A 19837-nucleotide genomic window follows, 5' to 3' on the forward strand; every position below is an offset into this window, starting at 1 on the left:
GCGAACCTCTGCTTTTCGCATGAGCTACGACTGACTTCTTATATCCACACCTAGCTGCGCGCAGTGGCTTGCAAAACAGCCTTGGTCAGCCCAAAAACGAACCTAGAGAGTATGAAAATATTAGGAGCTGGTAGTCTCCAAAGAAAATAATATGTCATAAAACTTGAAACGTCGGAATAGCCAGCAAAGACAATGACACTGATTCACAGGTGGCAATGAGGACGATTAAACCGACCCGAGGCACGAACTGACGCCACACGAGGCTTGAGCCAAGTCCTGCCAGTTTTATGTGGTCAATGTTCCTGATCGCCGCTATACCTCGTACATGCAATCAAGATGCTCGTCAAAAGTGAAAAAGAAACCTCGGCACGAGGCTGCATGGTGCGGAGGATATACTTGTAGACATCGCTCTAAACTCTGCAGCCATTTCGATATGCTCTCTCGGTGAAGAGGTGCCTTGTTGACCATGTAGCTGCACGAGCTGGATATCATCACCGGGATATAGCTATTGGGCAGCTCTGGCTATATCGCTCTGCGACATTATACGGGTCCGCATCTCTGTATTTTACTGGGGGTTGACCAGCCTGGACTGGGTAGTGGGCTGCCAGACAACGGCTACTTCTCTGGCGGCGGGTTCGCTGCAAAACCCCCGTCTTCGCCATTTTTTCCTTTTCTAGCGGATGTGCGCGGCCATCCAAGCCCGGCGGAGTTGATAGAAATTGGGGTTGCCTATTTCTTGGTCGGCTTTTCCCACGCAAAGACTACTGTGGCCCGTGTTAGGCGATCTCGAACCGGTTGCTTTAATCCACAAGGTTGGCAATGTTCGGCCGCAGCTTCGCCCCCAATCCCAAATCCCCTCCCTTGCATATGATTGCGCCGATACCCACCATCCCCCTTCCTCCCTCCTTTCTCCTGAACCCCGACTATTTTCTATATTATTCCACCCAGGAGATACTCTATCGAAATGGCTCTCCCCAAGATTACTGCTCACACCGAGCTTTCTGCGCTGTCGGCAATCGAGCACGACGCCCTCGTTGCCGTGTACACCGATCTGGACTCGCTCAGCAGCCTGCAGTCCTCGTGGGCATCGGCGATTGAGCCGTATCGCAGCATCGACAAGGATTTTGGACAGACCGTGGCATTGGTGCCCAGCGGCGCTGTGGGCGGCAACCGCCTGGTGCTGTCGCCTACCGGCAGCCTGAATGACGACACCGACGACGTGCGCAAGATCGGCGAAGCGGCCAAGGCCGGTATCGCGCGTGCCATTGAGGCTGGCGCCAAGCGCCCGGCTTTGGTCCTGGCGCAGGCACCGCCTAGTCCCGCCGAGGCACCACTGGATGCCGACTACTCGCGCTGGATCGAAGTTGCACTGTTGGGGGCGCTCGAGGCATCTTACGTCACTCTGGTTGTCCGCGAGTTCCGCGAGTCGAGCCGCAAGGGCGAGCTGGAGAACCTTGATTCGATCGATCTGGTTGTTCCGGGCGTGATTGCCCAGGATTGTCTGAAGCACGTGATCACCCGGGTTCGTGCAATTGAGGCTGGGCGGCGCCTGGCCAAGGGTAAGTCAAGCGGCAAGCGCAGGGGCAGCAGTGCTCAGATGGACGGCTTGCTGACTGTTAGCATCAATGTGGATTGTAGATGTGGGCTACGGCGACCCGGAGCGGATGACCCCGTACAAGTGCGCCGAGTACATCGAGCAGACTGTCAAGGGCGTCAAGGGCATCGAGTACGAGGAGATCAAGGACCTCGAGGTCCTGAAGAACGAGTACCCGCTGCTGTACCACTCGTCGCGCGCATCGCTTGCTGGTAAGTTGCCGCTGACAAACTCTGCCCCCTGAAAACCTGTTTTCCCTCAGCACAGCAGTGGGAAGCGTATCCGAGTTTTCCCTGTGCACACCGTACATATACCCGGCCGGCTCGTTTTTACTTCAAGCGTGCGCTAAGCAGAAAGCATGGCATCTTGTATGCGCATTGTTCTTTCTATTGCACCTTTGTTGATGTTTATCGCGCATGGGCTTTTGCTTGCCCATTCCCTCTAGTTCCCCCTGGATTTATTGTTTGCGCGGATGAGCCAGCGCTCTCGCCGTCCTTATTTTGCCTATGGTGGCTAAGCGGCTGTATGCCTCTAGGGCTCCTTGGGCTTGTCGCTTTGCTGTATCCGCCTGGCGCCTCCTGTGTTTACTCAAGCCAAATGCGGAGTGCTCCGGGTGAGGGGTGGGGCTGAGGGCGGCTGGCTCTGGTGGGAAATTTCAGGCTGATTCCCGGCTTGCAGCGAGCTGCATTGGCTCCTTTCCCACTGATTATCACACTTTCGGACGACGCTAGCACCGCTAGGCGCACCGTGGCACATCGTCTGTCCAAATTGAGGATTCCCAAATGCTTCCGGTAGGAGAAAGCTCCTCGCCCCCTTTTCAGCATGTATCGGCAGCGCCATCCTTGGGCTTTCTGCTCCTCCGGCTGCACTGATCGTCCTACTTGATTTCTGCGTGTACCTTTCAGTCGACTGGCGACGATCTAGCCAGTGCTACCATATGGGCTGTATGCACAATGCACATATGCCCCCTTTTAGGCAACGACAGTGCCCCCTTGCCTGCCACCGTGCCCGAATACCATACATGGGTCCTGCAACCTGTTGCATGCGCATCGTGGAAGAAAACATCGGAGGAGCAGGTCTTGTTAAATGGGTGCTAATCACTATTTACCCCCTGTGCACTGCCATCTTCCCCCAGCATTGTCGTTCAAGTAGTGCTGATCATTTTTTATTTCGCTGTTGACACCCGGGTTCACCCTTGCTAAAACCGCCTCCTCACATCCGATGTTTCATGTTGGTAGAGAAGAAGACATGGCCGTGCATCGTCAAGCTTGCGTACAAGTCGCCTGATCCGACCAAGGTCAAGGAGCAGTAAGTATGCCTGTGCTCGAGGATGTGCAATATGATTTACGCAATACGTCTCAGAGACAACGGGCATTTATGCCTCGCTGATCCACCAGCCATCTATCAACAACGCTGCTTGCTGATTTTGCTTTGTGTTTGTGTGTATAGCCTGTACCTTGTGGGTAAGGGTGTCACGTACGATACGGGAGGCATCTCGCTCAAGATTGGGGCTGCGATGCGGGGCATGTCACGCGACAAGCTCGGTGCCTGCGGTCTTGCAGGATTCGTTCTGGCCACAGGCCTGGTGGAGGAACCGAGTGTCGATATTACGTGCATCTTGGCATTCGAGCGCAACTCGATTGGACCCAACGCGCTGCTGCCGGACGAGGTGGTTGTGTCGCGCGCTGGTGTGCGTGTACTGATTGGTGACACCGATGCTGAGGGCCGCCTGGTGATGACGGATGCCGTGTGCGAGTGCCGCGAGAAGATCCTTGCAGCGCGCGCAGCCGGCGACTACACACCCTCGGCCATCTACACGGCGGCGACGCTGACGGGCCATGTCATCCGGGCGTATGGCTGGTATGGAGCTGCAGTAGCGAACGGACCAGCGCGCAAGGAGAAGTGGGATCACCGGCTGCTAGTTGCCGGCCTGGCATATGGTGATCCGTTTGAGAACAGCGTTATGCGCCGCGACGATCACCAGTTCATTGCGTCCAAGACTGACCGCGAGGACGTGTACCAGAGCAACTGCAACCCCAGCACCCAGACCGACCGCGGTCACCAGTACCCGGCAGCCTTCATCATCAAGGCGTCCGGGCTGGACAAGCACAGCCTGAGCGCTGGCAAGGACGCCATTTCGTTCATCCATGTCGATATTGCGGGCAGCGCCGAGGATGGCGTTGAGCCGGGCCTTGGCCTGATGGGCATCACTGGCAGCCCGGTGGCCACCTTTGCCGGAGCCTTCTGGACGGCGTAGAATCGATAGATTTCTTCTGTTGTTTTTATGGCACAGATCATTCTGTGCTGCTTGTTTATCAATTTGTCCTGGTCTATTTTTGTTGCGAACCACAAGGAACTGCAGACCCGCAATAGGGAATCTTGGCACACCTCCCCGGACCGCACACCGCCGACCTTGGCTGAATTGGGATTCAGATCCCAAATTGCCGATGTGGGGTATGGGAGGAAAAACACCTACACAACAGAGCGACATGGAAACGGATGCTGTGCAGCCATGGGCCTGTTTGAATCTGGCTGCCACTCATGACTGTTCGCTTTATTTTCGGACTCCAGTCTAGCAGACTGGTGTTGCAAATCGATGCATCGTGCAAGGCTGTTCCTCGCCCAGCCCGTAGTAGTGCTTCATTCTTCAGGCCACTACCGCCATTTTGCGCAAGGTGGTGGCGCTGTCTTTTTTTTTTTTTTTTTTTTCCCTTTTCACTGGGCTGGAAAGAGCAAGCACTGCAAAAATGAAAACTGCACTGCGATGTGCCCGCGCTGCGATTAGCAAATGGAGCTAGTGGGGGACACTAAACGGGCCGAAATGAAATGTACCCATTCGCTCCCCTCCAATATACCGGGCACCCTCTGTAGGCACGAATTGAAATGCCAGAGCAACACCCCCGAGGCATGTGGAGTAATACAGTGATGAGGCGCTCTATAGTCCCCTCTCCCTTGCCTGTCAGCTTGGGCTGTTTACTTGCTGCGAATTAAGCTTCTGGAGGTCGCCTCACAGTGCAGCCTCGTTTCGCGATATTGGACTTCCAGATGGATGGTTGATTTTGGAGGCGAAGAACGAAAAACGTGAGGATAAGTCCATTGCGGGCTGCTTGGGCCATTGGAAATTAATGAGCTCAATATGTCCGCGCTCTCGAAATGGACTGAGGATTCCTTTCACCAAGCACTCGCAGCGTTTTTGACACTTTCGCGCACAGACAATCGAGGCATTCTGCTTGTTCCTCCCCCAGCATCATTGCTTTCGCTGCGTTCATTGCTTCCATGGCCTCTCGCTTGGCAAGGTCTGGGAATGACTGGGGTGGTGCAGTCTGAATTACACGCATGCCTGTGCGTAAAGTGGGCAGGACCCACTGTTGCCGGCCTGCTAATCTAAAGGATGCACCGCTGCACACGCGCTAGACAGACACTGCTGTGTTGACGCATGCCGATTGAACTAAATGCCCCCTCGCGACCAGGCACGCGTGCAGGTGACAAACCATGAGCCGCTTGCGGAACCCTTCTATATCTGGTGCCCGGCGCAAGGAACCTCTTTGGCTCGTTGATCGCCATCCCCTCACCACCGTGACTGAACAAGATCCGTCGGCGCTCGCGAGGACATCAGCCCAACGGCATGTTCGTTTGGAACACTTCTCCGTGCCTCTTCTTTTGGTGGCAATGAGCTGCAGCATCCAAAACGAAAGAAAAAGTGTGGGGTAAATGTGAGAGGGGGTGGGTGGTTCGCGGTGGGAAACGCCCACCCCCTGGACAATCTCGAGTACCGGGAAGAATGGTACGCAAGCAAAAAAGGTTTGTCAAGCCCATTTGCTAGTTTTCTCATTTGGCTGTCCATTTTTTGTATCCCTCATGCTCATCCTTTTTATTGCGTAAGGTCAACTTGTCTCTTCCCACCTCCAGCATATATAAATACCAGCGCAAGATTCGTTTTTTCTTGGACCGACATACCCAAACACACGGACACTACATCCCCCTTTCCTCTTTTTTTGCCTCCTGGTACTATTTCTTTAGCACTCTTTTCCGCCCCTGTTGTCTGACCCCTGAGTATTTGTCATACAACTTCCATCTAGCAACTCTCTTTTTCTTTCTTGGTCGTTAGAGCACCGTGCCCCAAGGTACCAGCTCGCGTGCGCTTTTATAAAACTGGCAGCGCCACCCAGGAATTGCTTCTCTGCCGAGCATTTCTAGACCTACCTATTTGGAAAAGCGACTGGTAAGTATCCCAGGTCTTTGGCCCCTTTTGCATTGCTCGTGTGCACCTGGAAGTAACACGCTACGTGTATGACAAGAAACGGAATTGGCATTGCACAAGTTCCTGTTTTGTTCTTGGCTTCTCCACACCTTGTCTGCACCGCTTTGCTTCCCTCGCTCTGTGCATCCACAACCCCAGCTGACCGCATGGCAAGCAAGGAGCAGCACGGTCGATATGTGCGTGTGCGCAATGATTTTTCATCCAAAAAAAAAACTTTTGCTCGGCCTATTTCTTTTTTTTTTTTTTTTTTTGGATTTTTCTACCTTGGACGAGATTCGTCAATCTCTATTTTGGTACCCCCCTGTCCGGGCAACTTACCCTGCCCTTCCGGAACACATATCTTGTGTACTGATCCGCGGTTCTCTTTCTGGTACCCAGTGCGTGGCAGCTCTGCCCCACTTTTTCTCTGCAGAGCACGACATGGCCGTTGTGATTCGGAAAATGGGCTGGCTCAGTAGCACAGAATGCATGGATGCATGCGTGTGTCTAGCAAGAGGAGGCTGCTGGAAAACTCTCAGACGTGGGGATTCACAGTTGGCATACGATAGCCACGAAGCTGCTAATCGCCCTAGCCTTGGTGCTCCTTTATCTGCTACCCCTTTATTTGCTGGCGCTGCTCTTGTGCCAGAGGGCAGGGAGGGCGAACGATGAACCCCGATTTAACGAAGCTTCTTTTTTGAGGGTTATATAAGGCAGGCAGCCAGTCAGCACTTCCTGCTCCCTACAGTACCCGGCCACTTTAAAATATCTGCAGCTCACTCCCGCATCTCCCGCATCTCCCAAATCTCAAACTTCCCTTTTTGCTGTTCATCCACTGGGCTGGAACACAGTGCGTCCTGTACTAATTTCCTGTCCATTCTTCCCTGGTCTCTTTTCGCTCTTGTACTTTTAGCTCTTCGCTCCTCCCTTCTTGTCTCGACCGCATTTTTCTTTCTAGCTCTCGGCGCTTGCATTCCATCCTCCTCTGCACGGCATACGGTTTGCCTTTCTTACCAAGCATTTGGGGAAGGCAGTCACGCAAGCTAGCTGTACCATTCCACCTCAATCTCAACAGATATAGCGAGGGCGAGTACTTTTTATTTTCAAAGCTCAATGACCAACGACAACGGTCGTCCTCTAGCCCTCCGCCCCAGCCAATCCACCATCGCCTCCACATCATCAATGTCGGTTCCAACGACTACGGCTCTCCCACCGTTCGCATACCACAACACACACTACCCCTCAGCAGCTATGCATCGCCGCAACTCAGCGTCAGCATCGCCCGAGCATCAGCCACGAGGCGCCAGCACCAACAGCACTCAGACAGCAGCATTCCCACCGGCCCAGCAGCACCTGCGGTACGAACAATATCGGCGCGATGAGCCCGAATACGGCAGACCTATTCAGCAACATCCAGGATCATTTGGCGGCCCCCAGCGGCTACAGCCACCTATGCACGGCCGCATCGCCGGGCAGCCCTCTATGCCGGGCTACCATGTACAGCAGTCGCCGCCACAGCAAATGGCAACCAGTGCCGCTCGGCCACAATACCCGTACATGCAACAGCAGCCGCCGCCGCAGCAGCAACAGCAACAGCAGCAGGCCACCCGGACAGGGGCTTCATCAGCAGCAGCCAAGCCGCCTTCGCACCACCCAGCCGCAACACATGCGTCGTCGTCGTCGTCGTCGTCCTCTCACTTGCATCGTCCATACGACTTGCATTCACCAGCAACATCGTCGCGCACATTCTGGAACCACTACGAGACTAGCCTGCTGGTGCAGCTGTGGCTCGAGTTTGAGCCCCAGTTCATGGCCAACAAACGCAATGCCGGCGTATGGGCGCAGCTTGCGGAGCGTCTGACGGAGCGGTCCGGCAGACACCGTACCGTGCGTGAGTGCCGGATAAAGTGGAAGAACATGTGGGCCAAACACAGGGTACGTATATAGTGTCAATTGAGGGGTTTTGCATTGCTTTGCGTTGCTGCTGGTGCTGCTGTAGTGCTCCCGGCCACTGCAGCTGCCTGTAGGTGGAAACAGAGGTGTAAGGAGGCGCGGTGCGGGGGAAATTGGGGGATGGTGGTATACGCCTCGTTTTTTTCTCTTACCAACCCCGTTTGTCCCTTGCGTATACGAGCACTTGTCTTGCTTATGTGAGCCAAAATGCCGTGCAATATTGCTCTTGTGGCCTCCATTGTCTGACACCCATTTCTCTTCATCTGCTCTGCTTTTTCATTGTAGGACCTGGCAAATGCGACACACATGAGCTGGGACGCTAAGCTGCGAGAGTTCCCTCATTACTCTGAATTCGTCGAGATCAAGCAGCGCAGCTCCATGCAGTCATCAAACGAGTAAGTGCATCCATCTTGTTTTTTCTCGTGTCCTTGGGTTCCCGGGTATTTTGCGCACTTATCATGCATGTTCCCTCAGTCCCGATGCTGATCATCTGGCTACATCCTCCTCTTGTGCTGGCTTGAGAGCTTGTTTTCTTTGCAATCTATTTTGATAAACCAAAAAAGCGCCGGTTCACGGGCCATTTTGCTATCTGCTTTGCCATCTCCCGTGTTCCTTGTTTTTCCCCTGGCAAGCTCGCATTCACAACAGCCAGTCGAGGTTGAATTGGCCTTATTTGGGCAATGTGAGTTGAGGTTGAACTCAGTGCCACTATGTCGACTAAGTTCGAACAATGGCCCGCTTCGCTGAAAGTCTGTTTGCCCACATGGCCAGCCATCACCGCACAAGTTTCTATTTACGTCGCAGATGGCGGTGGGATGGCAGATCATCCGCCCTTAATGGGCACATTTGTTTGAGCTGCCCCATTCTGCCCGGCCCATTTCGCACGCACTTGCCCGCATACACATCCACACGCACATCTCTGGCGAAAGTGGCTCTCGATCGCAGAAACAGCCAGCGTGCAGGTTTTGCACTGGACCCCACTATGATCATGCTCGATTATTGAGCGGCTGCTGGTTTCTAACCGCACCAGCCGCTCCCTGTCTTTTTCATAACGTGACGCATGGCGTGCCAATCCCCTGATGCGCATCCCACCTTCCATGCTGGCTGGCGTGGGCTTTCTTTGAAGCTATGATACATGGCTCTTCCCCCCTTGCCATTCTGGACAATGATAGGCATTTCTACTTGTTCGCAATGCTCTTCATCTCCTCCTCATGCCGCGGTTGATTGCACCAAAAGGGAGGCAATCCCCTCTCCGCCCGCATCCTCACTCCCCGCTTGCTTGACACATCAATCGCTGAGTAAAATTTTTCATCGTGTTCACGCTTAAGGTATAAATGCCGGCGGTGCAGCAGGTTTCCGACAAGCTGTTCTCGAACACAGCACTGGGGTTGATCGCGCATTGCCTGTTTGGATTTTTGTATGGTGCAGCTTGGCAATCGGACTGGCCCAGTATGCGAGTTCTGCTACTTTTTGTTTTGTGTTCAGTTGCTAAATGGGAATTACATTGCCGACAATCGGTACTGTGCTACGTTCCTTCACCGCCCTATCCAATCCGTAGTCATGCCGGCTCTGAGGGCAAGCAGTCGCCACCAGAGGAGGATCACCGCGCAGCTGTCGCAGCACACTCGGCTGCAGTGTCCGTTATCAGAGATGAGAATCGGCAGCAGCAGTCTCTGCCCACCCACCTTCCGATGTCGGCAACTGACCCAAGGCATCCCCACTACCATGGCCCGTACCATGTCAACCGGCCGATCTATGCAATGGAATCGGTGTCAGACCAGCGCAGTACAGTGTCGCCACTGGTCGCCGAGAGCGGGCGACTGCACAGTGGAGGGCAATCTCTGGAACAAAGCAGCGATCTCCAGTCGGCATCTCCTGGACGCCAGTATCGGGCCAAAGGCAGCATCAGCTTGCATATGAAAGGCATGGAGAGTGGACCGCATGGGCATCCGCATACACAGATGCGGACGATCCCGCCGCTGGCATTGGCGCCAGCACACCAAGCCGTGTCTTCCCCAATGAAGCCTCCAATGCAGCCGCTGACACCTCAGCAGCTGCAGAGCGAGCATGATGCTGGACGGCGTTCGTCATTGGCATCGATTCTGGCCGACAACCAGGGCCCGTATCCGCATGCCCCGCGCCCCTCGTCTACCACCCCGACCAGGCCCATCCAGCAGCAGCACTCTGGAATTCGCCACCTACTTGCACCGGACACCCGTAGGAATTCGGAGGACGACATGCACCAGCGTCGCGTGCGCGGCGAGTACCGGGATACTGCGGCTGTCAGTACTCCGGGCCGTGTGGCTGCTGGCCACTCGTCGCAGCCCAGCACGAGCAACTCTTCATCGGACATTCCTGAGATGATGCGCCAGTTTGACTACGAACCCCGGGATCCGTCTGACCCGGCATATGTGCGCGGCGAGCGGCAGCACATCGACATGCTGGTCGAGCGTATGCGCAACATGGCCAGCTTGGCGTCGCCGAGCGAACTGTCTAGCATTGCCCAGCAGATTCTCTTGTATGTCGAGTCTGAGAGCCGGCGGCGCCAGATGCAAAGCGAGCGACATGACCGCGTCGTCGCCATTCTGGCGGACATCATCTCCAACACTCCTGTATCGACACCAGCCACTGCTGCCTCCCGGCGCTCATCGGTGATGCAGGAGTGGGTGCAGCAGCCAGTCGCTGGTAGTCGGCGCGGGTCAGACAACCAGCAGTTGGTACTGGCACCAGCGGTCCGAGGCAGCCAGTCCGTGCTCACTTCTGCTGCTATCGCTCCAACTCCAACAGCCTCTGTCACGGAGGACGCACGCAGCCCAGCAGCTGATAGTGAGTCTGTGCAGCGCAGCTTTCAAGCAGCGGGCCACCGCAGTGAGTCGCTGCCGACAATCTCGCCGATCATGTCATCGCGTGGGTCGCCGGCTGTCTCTGATGCGCATGCTCCCCAGCAGTCTCCCTCACGGGCGTCTAACTAAACTGTGATACCTTCACTAGGTTCATTCATAAGCGTTGCGTACATGCGAAGATGCATTAAGAAACAGGAGCGACTCAGTGGCATCACCCACTGAATTACAATACTTGCTTATACTTTCATCATAATTAGTAATCTTCATCCTTGCTGCCTGTCGATATGCCTGTAAAAGGAATCGTTCGACAGGTACCCTTTTGAATACATAATCACATTTTTAGTCAGCTATATAATCTTCAGTTTTTACCTCAAAATACACGCTCTTGCCACAGGCGTCCAACCACACCTTATATACCAACCCATTCATAGTCCTCGTCTCAATATATCACTCTTCCCACCCCGCACACCGCAGTTGCCCTTTATCTCTTCATCCACATCTTTCATCCACATCTTTCGTCTACATTTCCCTTCCACATGCATAGCTCGTTCACTCTATGCAAATGGTTGCGTGATCCACGGGCAGTACGATCGTGGGGCTTCTGGATCTAGGCGTTCTTATCTTGCCAGCGGATTTTGCTTAAGCTCTCATTTGCCTTCGCTCCATGGCGGGTCACCCGCCCTTCCACAGTCCTGTGTACCCACTAGCTCTGCCAGCGATTGCGACCTGGAGAGAGATGAGAAATCTGAGGCAGACCACTGCAAACAGCTCGGCTTACAAACAATCTCATTAGCTGAGTACTCAAGGTGTCGATGCGGCTCGGGGAGCCGATAACCCACCGCTTTGTTGGCTTTGGGGCCAGCTCTCATCAAATTTTTCCTTGACTGCTCTCTTTCTGCTCCGATTTGTTCCTAGCTTTTTCATTTCGCGCCTCATCTCGCACCCGCTCTTTTCTCGTTTGCTTTCTACATTCACGTTATTTATTCAGCCATGACGGACCGGGAGCCCACACAGTTTGCATTCCGCACATTGAAGGATCTTGGTGTTTGCAATGCGCCGCCATACGCCAGCAACCTTCCGTTGGCCGATAAGCCCACAGAGGAGGTCAAGGCTCTGAGATACAGCCCCGACGGGCAGTACCTGGCGTGGGCTATCACCAAGGAGGTCCGGATTGTTGATGCGTTTACGCAGCAGACAGTCTCCGTCATCCCTCTGGCAAATGTCGCCGACGTGCAGTTCTCTCCGCGCGGCACATACGTGATGACATGGGAGCGGTACAGCAAGTCTGACGACCCCAGCGTGAGCAACAACCTGAAGGTGTGGGTGACAAAGACGGCTGAGCAGTGCGGGCGGTTTGTGCAAAAGGCGTATGCAGACTGGGCTCTGCAGTGGACGGATGACGAGCAGTTCTGCGCCAAGCTGTATTCGGGTGAGGTGCGGTTCTTTGCACCGGCAGCGATGCAGAAGCCAGCGATGGTGCTGAAGCTCGACAATGTCTCGACGTTCTCACTGTCCCCCGGACTGTCGCCTTCGGTGGCAGTGTTTGTGCCCGAGAAGGGCGGCAAGCCGGCGCTGGTGCGCATGTACACTGTGGGCAGCTTTGCGCGGCCAGTGGCCAACAAGACGTTCTTCAACGCCGACAAGGTCGAGTTTTACTGGCACAAACTGGGCACCAATCTGCTGGTCCTGACGCAGACCGAGGTTGACAGAACAGGTCGGAGCTACTACGGCGAGTCGAGTCTGTATTTCATGGCGGCAGCAGGCAACTTTGACTGCCGCGTGACGCTGGACAAGGAGGGTCCGATCCACGACGTCGCCTGGAGCCCCGTCGAGAAAGAGTTTGTAGTGATCTACGGCTTCATGCCGGCGAAAGCGGCGCTGTTCAACCATCGCGCTGAGGAGGTCTTTGACCTCGGCGTCGCACCGCGCAACTTTGTGCGCTTCAACCCGCACGGCCGCGTGCTGGCCATCGCTGGCTTTGGTAACCTGTCGGGCCAGGTTGACCTGTGGGACCGCAAGAAGCTCAAGAAGATCGGGACTGTCGACGCCCACGGTTCGTCGATGTGTGAGTGGGGTCCCGACGGTCGGTATCTGATGGCTGCGACTCTGTCGCCGCGTCTGCGTGTCGACAACGGCATCAAGATCTGGCACTACTCGGGTTCGCTCGTGTACAACCAAGACATGACCGAGCTGTATCAGGTCGACTGGCGTCCGGCTAGCGTAGCCAAGTTCCCGCAGCAGCGCTCCGCTCTGAGCCCGGTGCCTGCTGGTCTCACTGTGATTGCCCCCAGCGTTAAGCCCACTGCCAAGCCCTCCGGTGCCTACCGCCCGCCGCATGCACGCAACCGCCCAGCCGGTGATGACTCGCCTCGGTCTCTGTCTGACATGGCTGAGCGCAAGGCCTTTGGCGGCGTTGTCAATGCCAACCGTGCTGTGCCTGGCGCTCCTGCCAAGGTGCCTGTGGGTGCGAGCCCGGAGCAGGCAAGCAAGTCGAAGAATCGCCGCCGCAACCGCGGCAAGAAGAGCAGCGAGGAGAAGGCCGAGGCCAAGCCCGAGTCCCCGAAGCCAGAGGAGCCGATTACCGAGGTCGATATTCTGAAGAAGGTGCGGAACATCAAGAAGAAGATTGGTCAGATCGAGGCCCTGGAGGTGCGCAAGAACAGCGGCGAGACTCTGGAGGCGAACCAGATCGCCAAGATTGCTTCCAAGGTCAGTCTTGAGACCGAGATCGAGCAACTCAACCAGAAGCTTGCCAAGCTTTCCGCCTGATCTCCTACGTCTGAGCTGGTTCCAAGTGGCAGGATAGCATTTTATTGAGCACCGATAAATAGACTCTGTTTAGCGAGATGCAGGCTGACTGCAGCGGTATCTGGGCACCAGCGGTGTCCTGAGATTTAATCTTTTTGGCTTGCCTGAGCATGCCGCACGCTGCGTACGCAGGTACTGGGATGATTATAGCGGCCCATCCCAGTGCCAACCGGTGTCTGACAGAACAGGCTACTCGCAATGTCTCAGGTAGCCAGCCAAGACACCCCGACAAGATTCCATCACGCCGGTTACGCGTCACCCGAGATTGATCCATCTGGACAGACTGTGGGCTGCGAATCGTGCCAAGAAATCCCCTGGTGAGGCGTGGCCCACAGTGGTAGGAGAGGACAAGAGGATATCTAAAAATGTTTATGCAGCCCTGGCCGCAGTCAGGGTGAGTTTGTTAGGCGATGAAAGCTGAACAGGTTTACAATCAAGAAGCCCAAGAGTGCTGACAGCTATCCACAGTTTGTTGGAGTTATTCCGCATCTGACACCATTCCTCAGTGGGTGCAGCAAATTAGGGATGCGCACTTGGCCGCAGCCTCTGTCGGCGCCGACTATGACTAATCGATAGTCTGAACCAGTCTGCACCAGTCGGACAAGGTTAATATTTGCTATTGTTTATTATTGCTCTTTTGGAACCGTGTCCGCCGAAGCTTCCAAAACAGCTGACCAATATTTGCGAATGCGTCGATACCATGCCCATGCAAGGAACCACGTCGAGCATTTCTCCTGCCTTTCTGGCGAGCCTTTAAAAGCCTGCATCGCGCATCCTCAAGTTCCTTATTCTTTCCTCTCTATTCGACGCTTCTCTATACTTTGTCTCTTCTACAGGACTTTGCCAATATATCCAAGTCCAAGTCCAAGTCCATCAACAACACCATGCCTGCTGTCAACAGCAACAACACAAATTTCCAGGCGTCGAGGAGACGCTCGAGTTCTAGCAGCGTGTCGTTTGCCATGCGCGCCAGACTATCCGCTCCTAGCACAAGATACGACACAGAGTCTTTCTCGATCAGACCGTCCAAGACTGAGCGGGTCCGCGATATCATGTACTCGGTCGCAGCCCGCGTTTATTCGCGGTGAGAAAAAAAGACTACTGTAACCGGCACAACTCGCTTCTTTCCCATCTTATCTGTATCTTTATTGCCTTGCATTGGGGCTTATGTAACTAGTTTGAAATAAACCCACCTATTCCTTTTTCGGCCAGAAGGAATTGAAGTAAGCTTTGCACAAGTGGTCTGTGGACCGTGCCAGGAAAAAAAATCCTGGCACCGTGCCCGTGTTGACATTGTATACTTATTGCCTTGCAACAGCATTGTCACCCCCAAATGCCATTTCATCCGAACGTGACACCACCATGCGTGCATCTCTGGTCATCCCCTTCGTATGTAGATGGGCTTTAGCCCCATGTCACCCTGGCACAGGGAAGCCGAGGGGACCTGGGCGTCCCTGCGCCCAAATGCGGCCATATGGGGCACCGGGCCCGCAACGCCCCAATCAGCTCCAGGCCTGATTGGGATCACAGCCGATCAAGCAAAAAATATCGAGTGTCATCCTCGGCGTCACTCGAGCAAGAGCTGCTAGGCTTTGGGCGCTGTGCTGAGCATAACTTTTCTCTTCTTCCTTAGAGTTTTTCGCTCACCTTGCAGAACAACCGCCTGAATTAGCATTCAATACAGTTTCAAGAAGGAAACCAAAGTCTTTTCTTCTGTGGCAGACACCGACGCAACCTGAAGATAACCCCCGAAAAGGTAGGCTAATGCGGGATTTCACTACGAAACGATAGACCCAGAGCAGCAGGTTATTCTTATGCAAAGTCTCAAATTGTAACTCAATGTGCCCTTTCATATCCTGAGCGTAATAGACACCCACCCACCTACTCTTCCCCCGCACCTTAGAACGTAGCAGCAGCAACAACAACAAAAATGGCAACCAAGCTTAACTTTGGACCCGAGTGGTAAGGGCACCTGGACAATTCCTTTCGGTGCACAATTTCCGAATGCATCGAAGCTGACCTCGATTTGAATTTGAATTTGAATTTGAATTCACACTTTAGGATGCGCAGTGCGCCCGCGTCGAACAAGCCGACAAACCACGGCAGCGCAGCCGGTGACAAGGCGCCCAATATTTCTGCCGGTGTCAACCAGCAGCAGCAGCCGTCGTCATCGTCGCAGGTAGCTGAAGACCGGACCCTTCCGCTACACACACGAGGCAATGCTGAAGCTTTTCAATGCTCAGCCGGTTGTGGAGGACTTTGTTGTCGACCAGCGTGTGTTCAGCAGCGAGGCTTTATCGCCAGTCAGCATGACGGAGATGACAGCCGAGGAACAGGAGATCTTCGCTGGTCCCGTCAACAGCAACATGCCCAAGCGATACGGGCAGGGCCAGCAAGGCCAGCAGCAGGGTCAGCAGCAGGGTGGAAGACAGATGTCGCCGTCCAATTACGCCTCGCGCTCGAGCGGATACCATCGCCAGGGCAACGGTAGCAGCGGTGCAGTCGGTAGCATCCGCGGGCGAACCCGTGGGTATGGCAGGAATGAGGACAGCATTGAGACTGGCAACGCAGGCGGGCTTGCCGACGATCCAGATGGCGAGGACGACGGCAACCTGTGGGCTGCGCAGTCGATTAATCGAGAAAATGTGGGGATGTTTGGTGCTGACGGCGTTTTCCGAATGGGTGGTGGAGGCGATGAGGACGAGGCTTTGGAGGGCCCGTCGCGGCGCGAAAGCATGTGGTCCTCCTCGCACCGCAACACCAGCACGTACTCGTCCCGAGCAGCCTCGCCAAACCCGGCCCTGCTGCGAACCGGCTCGGGTGCTGCTGCTGCTGGTGGCACGCTGCGGTCCTCAATGGATGACGGCGGGATGTGGAGGGACCCAGCGATCAAGTCGGCGTCGACCACGCCGATGACGCTCCAGCAAAGGCGTCTGCTGGAGCGTGCGGAGGCCTCGCAGTGGTGGTACCGTGACCCACAGGGCAGTGTGCAGGGCCCATTCACGGCCGCGCAGATGCAGGAGTGGCACTCGGGCGGGTATTTCCCGGCCAACCTGCAGGTATGCCTCGAGGGTGGCTCAGGGTTCGAGACTCTAAGCAGCCTTGTGTCGAGGGTTGGCGGAAATCCGAAGCTGTTTCTGTATGCAGCACTGGCTGTCGAAACACAGCGGCATCAGGCGAGTCCCAGTAGGATTAGCTCGCCCGCTACACCTGGCGCGATCTCGCGTACGGGCAGCACCACCAGGCTGTACTCGTCGGCAGCCGATGAGCAGCCAATGTCAATCAACAAGGCCCTTAGCGGTGGCCAGAGTGACGTAAAGCCGTTGGCCACGCAGCAGGGGTTGTCCAGCAACCCTGTCTTTGCTGCGCCCGTCCCGGTCAGTGCGCCGGCCGTCGGTGCGCCTGCTCCGGTGGGTTCGCCTGCGGCTGACCCTCGTCAGGCGGGTGGGTCATCTACATTGGCCTCGCCGCAGGCCAACGCTGCGCTTGCCGATGGAGTTGCGTCGCAGTCGGTACAGCTGGCAATGCTGCTGAAGGAGCAGCAGGTGTTGGTGTCGGGCATCGCCGAGTGCCAGCAGGTGGCGCTGCACCTACAGGAGGAGATGCAGCAGGGAATCAACCAGCTGATGCAGACCCTGGCGCAGCAGAGCAGCCAGCTGCACATGAGCGCTCAGACTACCAACGTGCCTGTACAGACCGATGCGCTGATTGTCTTGCAGCGCGAGGCTATGGCCACTGACGCCCGGATCCGCAGTGAATACACGCAGTACATCCAGGTGCAGGCAACTCAGATTATGCACCTTGAGGCAAAGCTAGACCCGGTGATCCGCGATATGGTTCTGCGCGACGGCGCGGTTTTAGCCCTAGGCTTCATTAAGCAGCAGCTGGAGCAGCTCAACACCCAGATTGCCTCCGAAGGCCAGCAGCAGCAACAGCCTTCGGCACCTGTTTCTGCTCCCGAGCCAGAGACACCTGCTCGTACAGTCCCTGCCCCTACTACGGAGCCTGTTGTGGAGGAGGTCGCTGCTGTTCAGCCCGCTGCTGAGTCTGAGACCAAGGAGGAAGTTGAGAAGCAAGCTCCGGATGTTTCTGCAGCAGTCGATGCTATTGGCGAGGATCTGAAGGAGGCGTCTATCGAAGAAAAGACTGAGAAGACTGAGAAGCCCAAGGAGAAGGCGAGCGCGGAGGCAGACATGGAGACCGCCGAGGCTGAGCCTGCGACTGAGAACACGAAGGCCTCAAAGAAGGCGCCCAAGCAGGCTGCTGCCAAGACCAAGAAGGCCGCCGCTGTTCCCAGCGCAATTCAGACCAGCAAGCCAACTGAGCCAAAGTCTCCGACTGCCTCAGTCCCAGCCACTCCGTCCACCCCGGTGAGCCCCGCCCCGTGGTCCAAGACGGCGTCGGCCAAAAAGCAGCCCAAGAAGTCGCTGCTGCAGATCCAGCAGGAGGAAGAGGAGGCCATGAAGAAGCGCCAGAAGGCCGAGAACCAGCAGCGGGCCAAGCTGATGTCGACCCGCGGCTTTGGCTCCAGCTACGCCGAGCGCCTCAACAGCAGCGCCGGATCCGCGTCTAGGCACGCGCTCGCTGGCCGAGATCATGGCCGAGCAGTCCAAGGAGTCGGAGGCTGTTGCTGCTGTCAACGCTGCAAATGCTGCCGCTGCCAACGTGGCTGCTGTTGCCAGCGCCGTGCCAGCGCTGCCGCCGCCGAGGCCCGCAATGCACCGATCGTCACTCTGACCGGTGGTCCTGCCTGGGGCAATGCCTCTGGATCACCCACTACCTCAGCCCTCTCGCTCTCGGCTGCCGCCAGCCCGATCGCCGCTAAGAGCCCTATTGCTGCCAAGCCAGCCACTGCAGCCAAGGTGGTCGTCAGCAGCCTCGGTCCCGCTCTGCCGTCTATGGACTTCCTCGAGTGGTGCCACTCGCGTCTGAGCGGTCTGCGGGGCATCGACGCCAACAAGTTCATTGAGATGCTGCTGACGTTCCCGCTGCACGCGCCCGAATCAACGCTCGAGATTATTGCTGAGCAGGTGTACGCGTACTCGACCACTCTTAACGGCCGTGCGTTTGCCGAGGACTTCTGCCGCCGCCGTCGCGCCGACCACACCGCTGTGAAGCACGGAAAGCTGAGCAGCGCGCCGGCCAACTGGGGCCAGATCGTGGGCTTCAGCAGCGCTAGCCGCTCCAAGGGCCGTTATAACGAGGACACGGTCCGCTCGGCGGGACCAGCTGCTGGCGGCGACGAGTTCTTCCAGGTTGTCAAGAAGGGCCGCCGCTGAAAATCATGTGGCCGATTTTTCCATAGTTGCAACTTCTGTTTTGGCCAATACACAAGCCGTTTTGCAAGCGCTGCAAGGATTCTCCCCCTCTCGTACCTTTGTCGTCCAATTTCGTCTCCTTTTTTCCTACACACATTCTACATAGAGCCCAGCCATGGTAAGGAATTCAGTGGGCACGAAGCGCGCAGTATTGCCTAGCAGAAGTGCCAAACATGCACATGGCTTTCTCCTAGCTAAACGTATCGGACACATGCCTTGGTAGATTCGCTTTATTCTGGTTCAGAACCGACAGGGCAAAACGCGGCTGGAAAAGTGGTACCAGACGTACACAGAGCAAGAGCGGCTGAAGCTCAAAGCCGAAGTGCACCGCACAGTCGCCTCGCGGGACCAGAAGCACCAGTCGAACTTTGTCGAGTTCCACAACCACCGCGTCGTATACCGGCGCTACGCAGGCCTGTTTTTCTGCTTCTGCATTGACACGAACGACAACGAGCTGGCATACCTCGAGGCAATTCACCTGTTTGTTGAGGTTTTGGATTCGTACCATGGCAATGTGTGCGAGCTCGATCTGGTGTTCAACTTCTACAGGGTGTACCAGGTGCTGGACGAAATGATCTTGGCAGGCGAGATCCAGGAGACGAGTCGCAGTGTTATTTTGGGCCGGCTGGACCAGCTGGATAAATTGGAATGAGCTGTGAGAACGACGGTTTAGATCATGTTTTTTCTCCTCGTCAAAACTAATATTCGTCATGTACTGTCAACCACCATGAGATGATGTACATAGCGGCTCGTGCTTGCGTTGAGTTACCTACAGTCAGCAGGCACTTTGGCGATATCCGCACGTTTGCCTGCAGCAGCACCATGGCCAGGCCCGCACTTGGCGAATGCCCTCCAAATAGCACACTGGTTCTTGCCACCAGTCGGGTTGAGCTGTGGCCGCACACCACTCCCGATAGTGGTGGTACTATTGTCGCGCTGCATGTGCATTCTAGCTACCCTTGAGGAGCTGTCCAGATAGAAATGCAAGTTGCAAACAGGTCCCTCGGTTCTGTATCCAGCCAAATAAACTCTCGATCAAGTACAGCGATTGAGCCAGATTGCTACATCCGTGTCAGCATAT

General features: G+C 55.7%; 7 protein-coding genes across 7 annotated transcripts; all 7 read left to right on the forward strand.

Moving 5' to 3' along the window:
- Positions 1-902: 902 nt before the first annotated feature.
- Positions 903-3851, forward strand: DL89DRAFT_322160 (Zn-dependent exopeptidase; the record flags this gene model as incomplete). Its single annotated transcript, XM_040891326.1, has 4 exons — positions 903-1559; positions 1639-1806; positions 2833-2902; positions 3044-3851. Exons 1-4 carry the CDS (start codon positions 965-967, stop codon positions 3849-3851), a joined length of 1641 nt encoding a protein of 546 aa, XP_040744316.1. The 5' UTR covers positions 903-964.
- A 3096-nt stretch (positions 3852-6947) lies between these two features.
- On the forward strand, positions 6948-8186 carry DL89DRAFT_256929 (uncharacterized protein; the record flags this gene model as incomplete). Its single annotated transcript, XM_040885481.1, has 3 exons — positions 6948-7769; positions 7834-7875; positions 8073-8186. 3 exons carry the CDS (start codon positions 6948-6950, stop codon positions 8184-8186), a joined length of 978 nt encoding a protein of 325 aa, XP_040744317.1.
- Positions 8187-8868: 682 nt separating this feature from the next.
- Positions 8869-11090, forward strand: DL89DRAFT_139506 (uncharacterized protein). The gene has a single exon (XM_040883414.1). The coding sequence runs from the start codon at positions 9122-9124 to the stop codon at positions 10757-10759; it is 1638 nt and encodes a 545-aa protein (XP_040744318.1). The 5' UTR covers positions 8869-9121; the 3' UTR covers positions 10760-11090.
- A 429-nt stretch (positions 11091-11519) lies between these two features.
- Positions 11520-13399, forward strand: DL89DRAFT_283299 (translation initiation factor eIF-2A; the record flags this gene model as incomplete). Its single annotated transcript, XM_040889728.1, has 1 exon — positions 11520-13399. The coding sequence occupies exon 1, from the start codon at positions 11621-11623 to the stop codon at positions 13397-13399; it is 1779 nt and encodes a 592-aa protein (XP_040744319.1). The 5' UTR covers positions 11520-11620.
- A 677-nt stretch (positions 13400-14076) lies between these two features.
- Positions 14077-14534, forward strand: DL89DRAFT_266891 (uncharacterized protein). The gene has a single exon (XM_040887284.1). The coding sequence runs from the start codon at positions 14323-14325 to the stop codon at positions 14524-14526; it is 204 nt and encodes a 67-aa protein (XP_040744320.1). The 5' UTR covers positions 14077-14322; the 3' UTR covers positions 14527-14534.
- A 538-nt stretch (positions 14535-15072) lies between these two features.
- DL89DRAFT_283300 (uncharacterized protein) lies at positions 15073-18717 on the forward strand (the record flags this gene model as incomplete). Its single annotated transcript, XM_040889729.1, has 4 exons — positions 15073-15194; positions 15308-15400; positions 15500-15617; positions 15682-18717. The coding sequence occupies exons 2-4, from the start codon at positions 15369-15371 to the stop codon at positions 18715-18717; spliced, it is 3186 nt and encodes a 1061-aa protein (XP_040744321.1). The 5' UTR covers positions 15073-15194; positions 15308-15368.
- On the forward strand, positions 18437-19836 carry DL89DRAFT_139610 (AP-2 complex subunit sigma). The gene is made up of 2 exons (XM_040883415.1): positions 18437-18874; positions 18980-19836. The coding sequence occupies exons 1-2, from the start codon at positions 18872-18874 to the stop codon at positions 19406-19408; spliced, it is 432 nt and encodes a 143-aa protein (XP_040744322.1). The 5' UTR covers positions 18437-18871; the 3' UTR covers positions 19409-19836.
- Position 19837: the final 1 nt, after the last annotated feature.

Source organism: Linderina pennispora (assembly GCF_002104995.1).
Source record: "Linderina pennispora strain ATCC 12442 chromosome Unknown DL89scaffold_5, whole genome shotgun sequence".
Lineage (NCBI taxonomy): Eukaryota > Fungi > Kickxellomycota > Kickxellomycetes > Kickxellales > Kickxellaceae > Linderina > Linderina pennispora.

Excerpts from the sequence above, each read along its gene's own strand:
- DL89DRAFT_139506 (XM_040883414.1), top strand. The coding sequence starts at position 9,122 with ATGCCGGCGGTGCAGCAGGTTTCCGACAAGCTGTTCTCGAACACAGCA.
- DL89DRAFT_266891 (XM_040887284.1), top strand. The coding sequence starts at position 14,323 with ATGCCTGCTGTCAACAGCAACAACACAAATTTCCAGGCGTCGAGGAGA.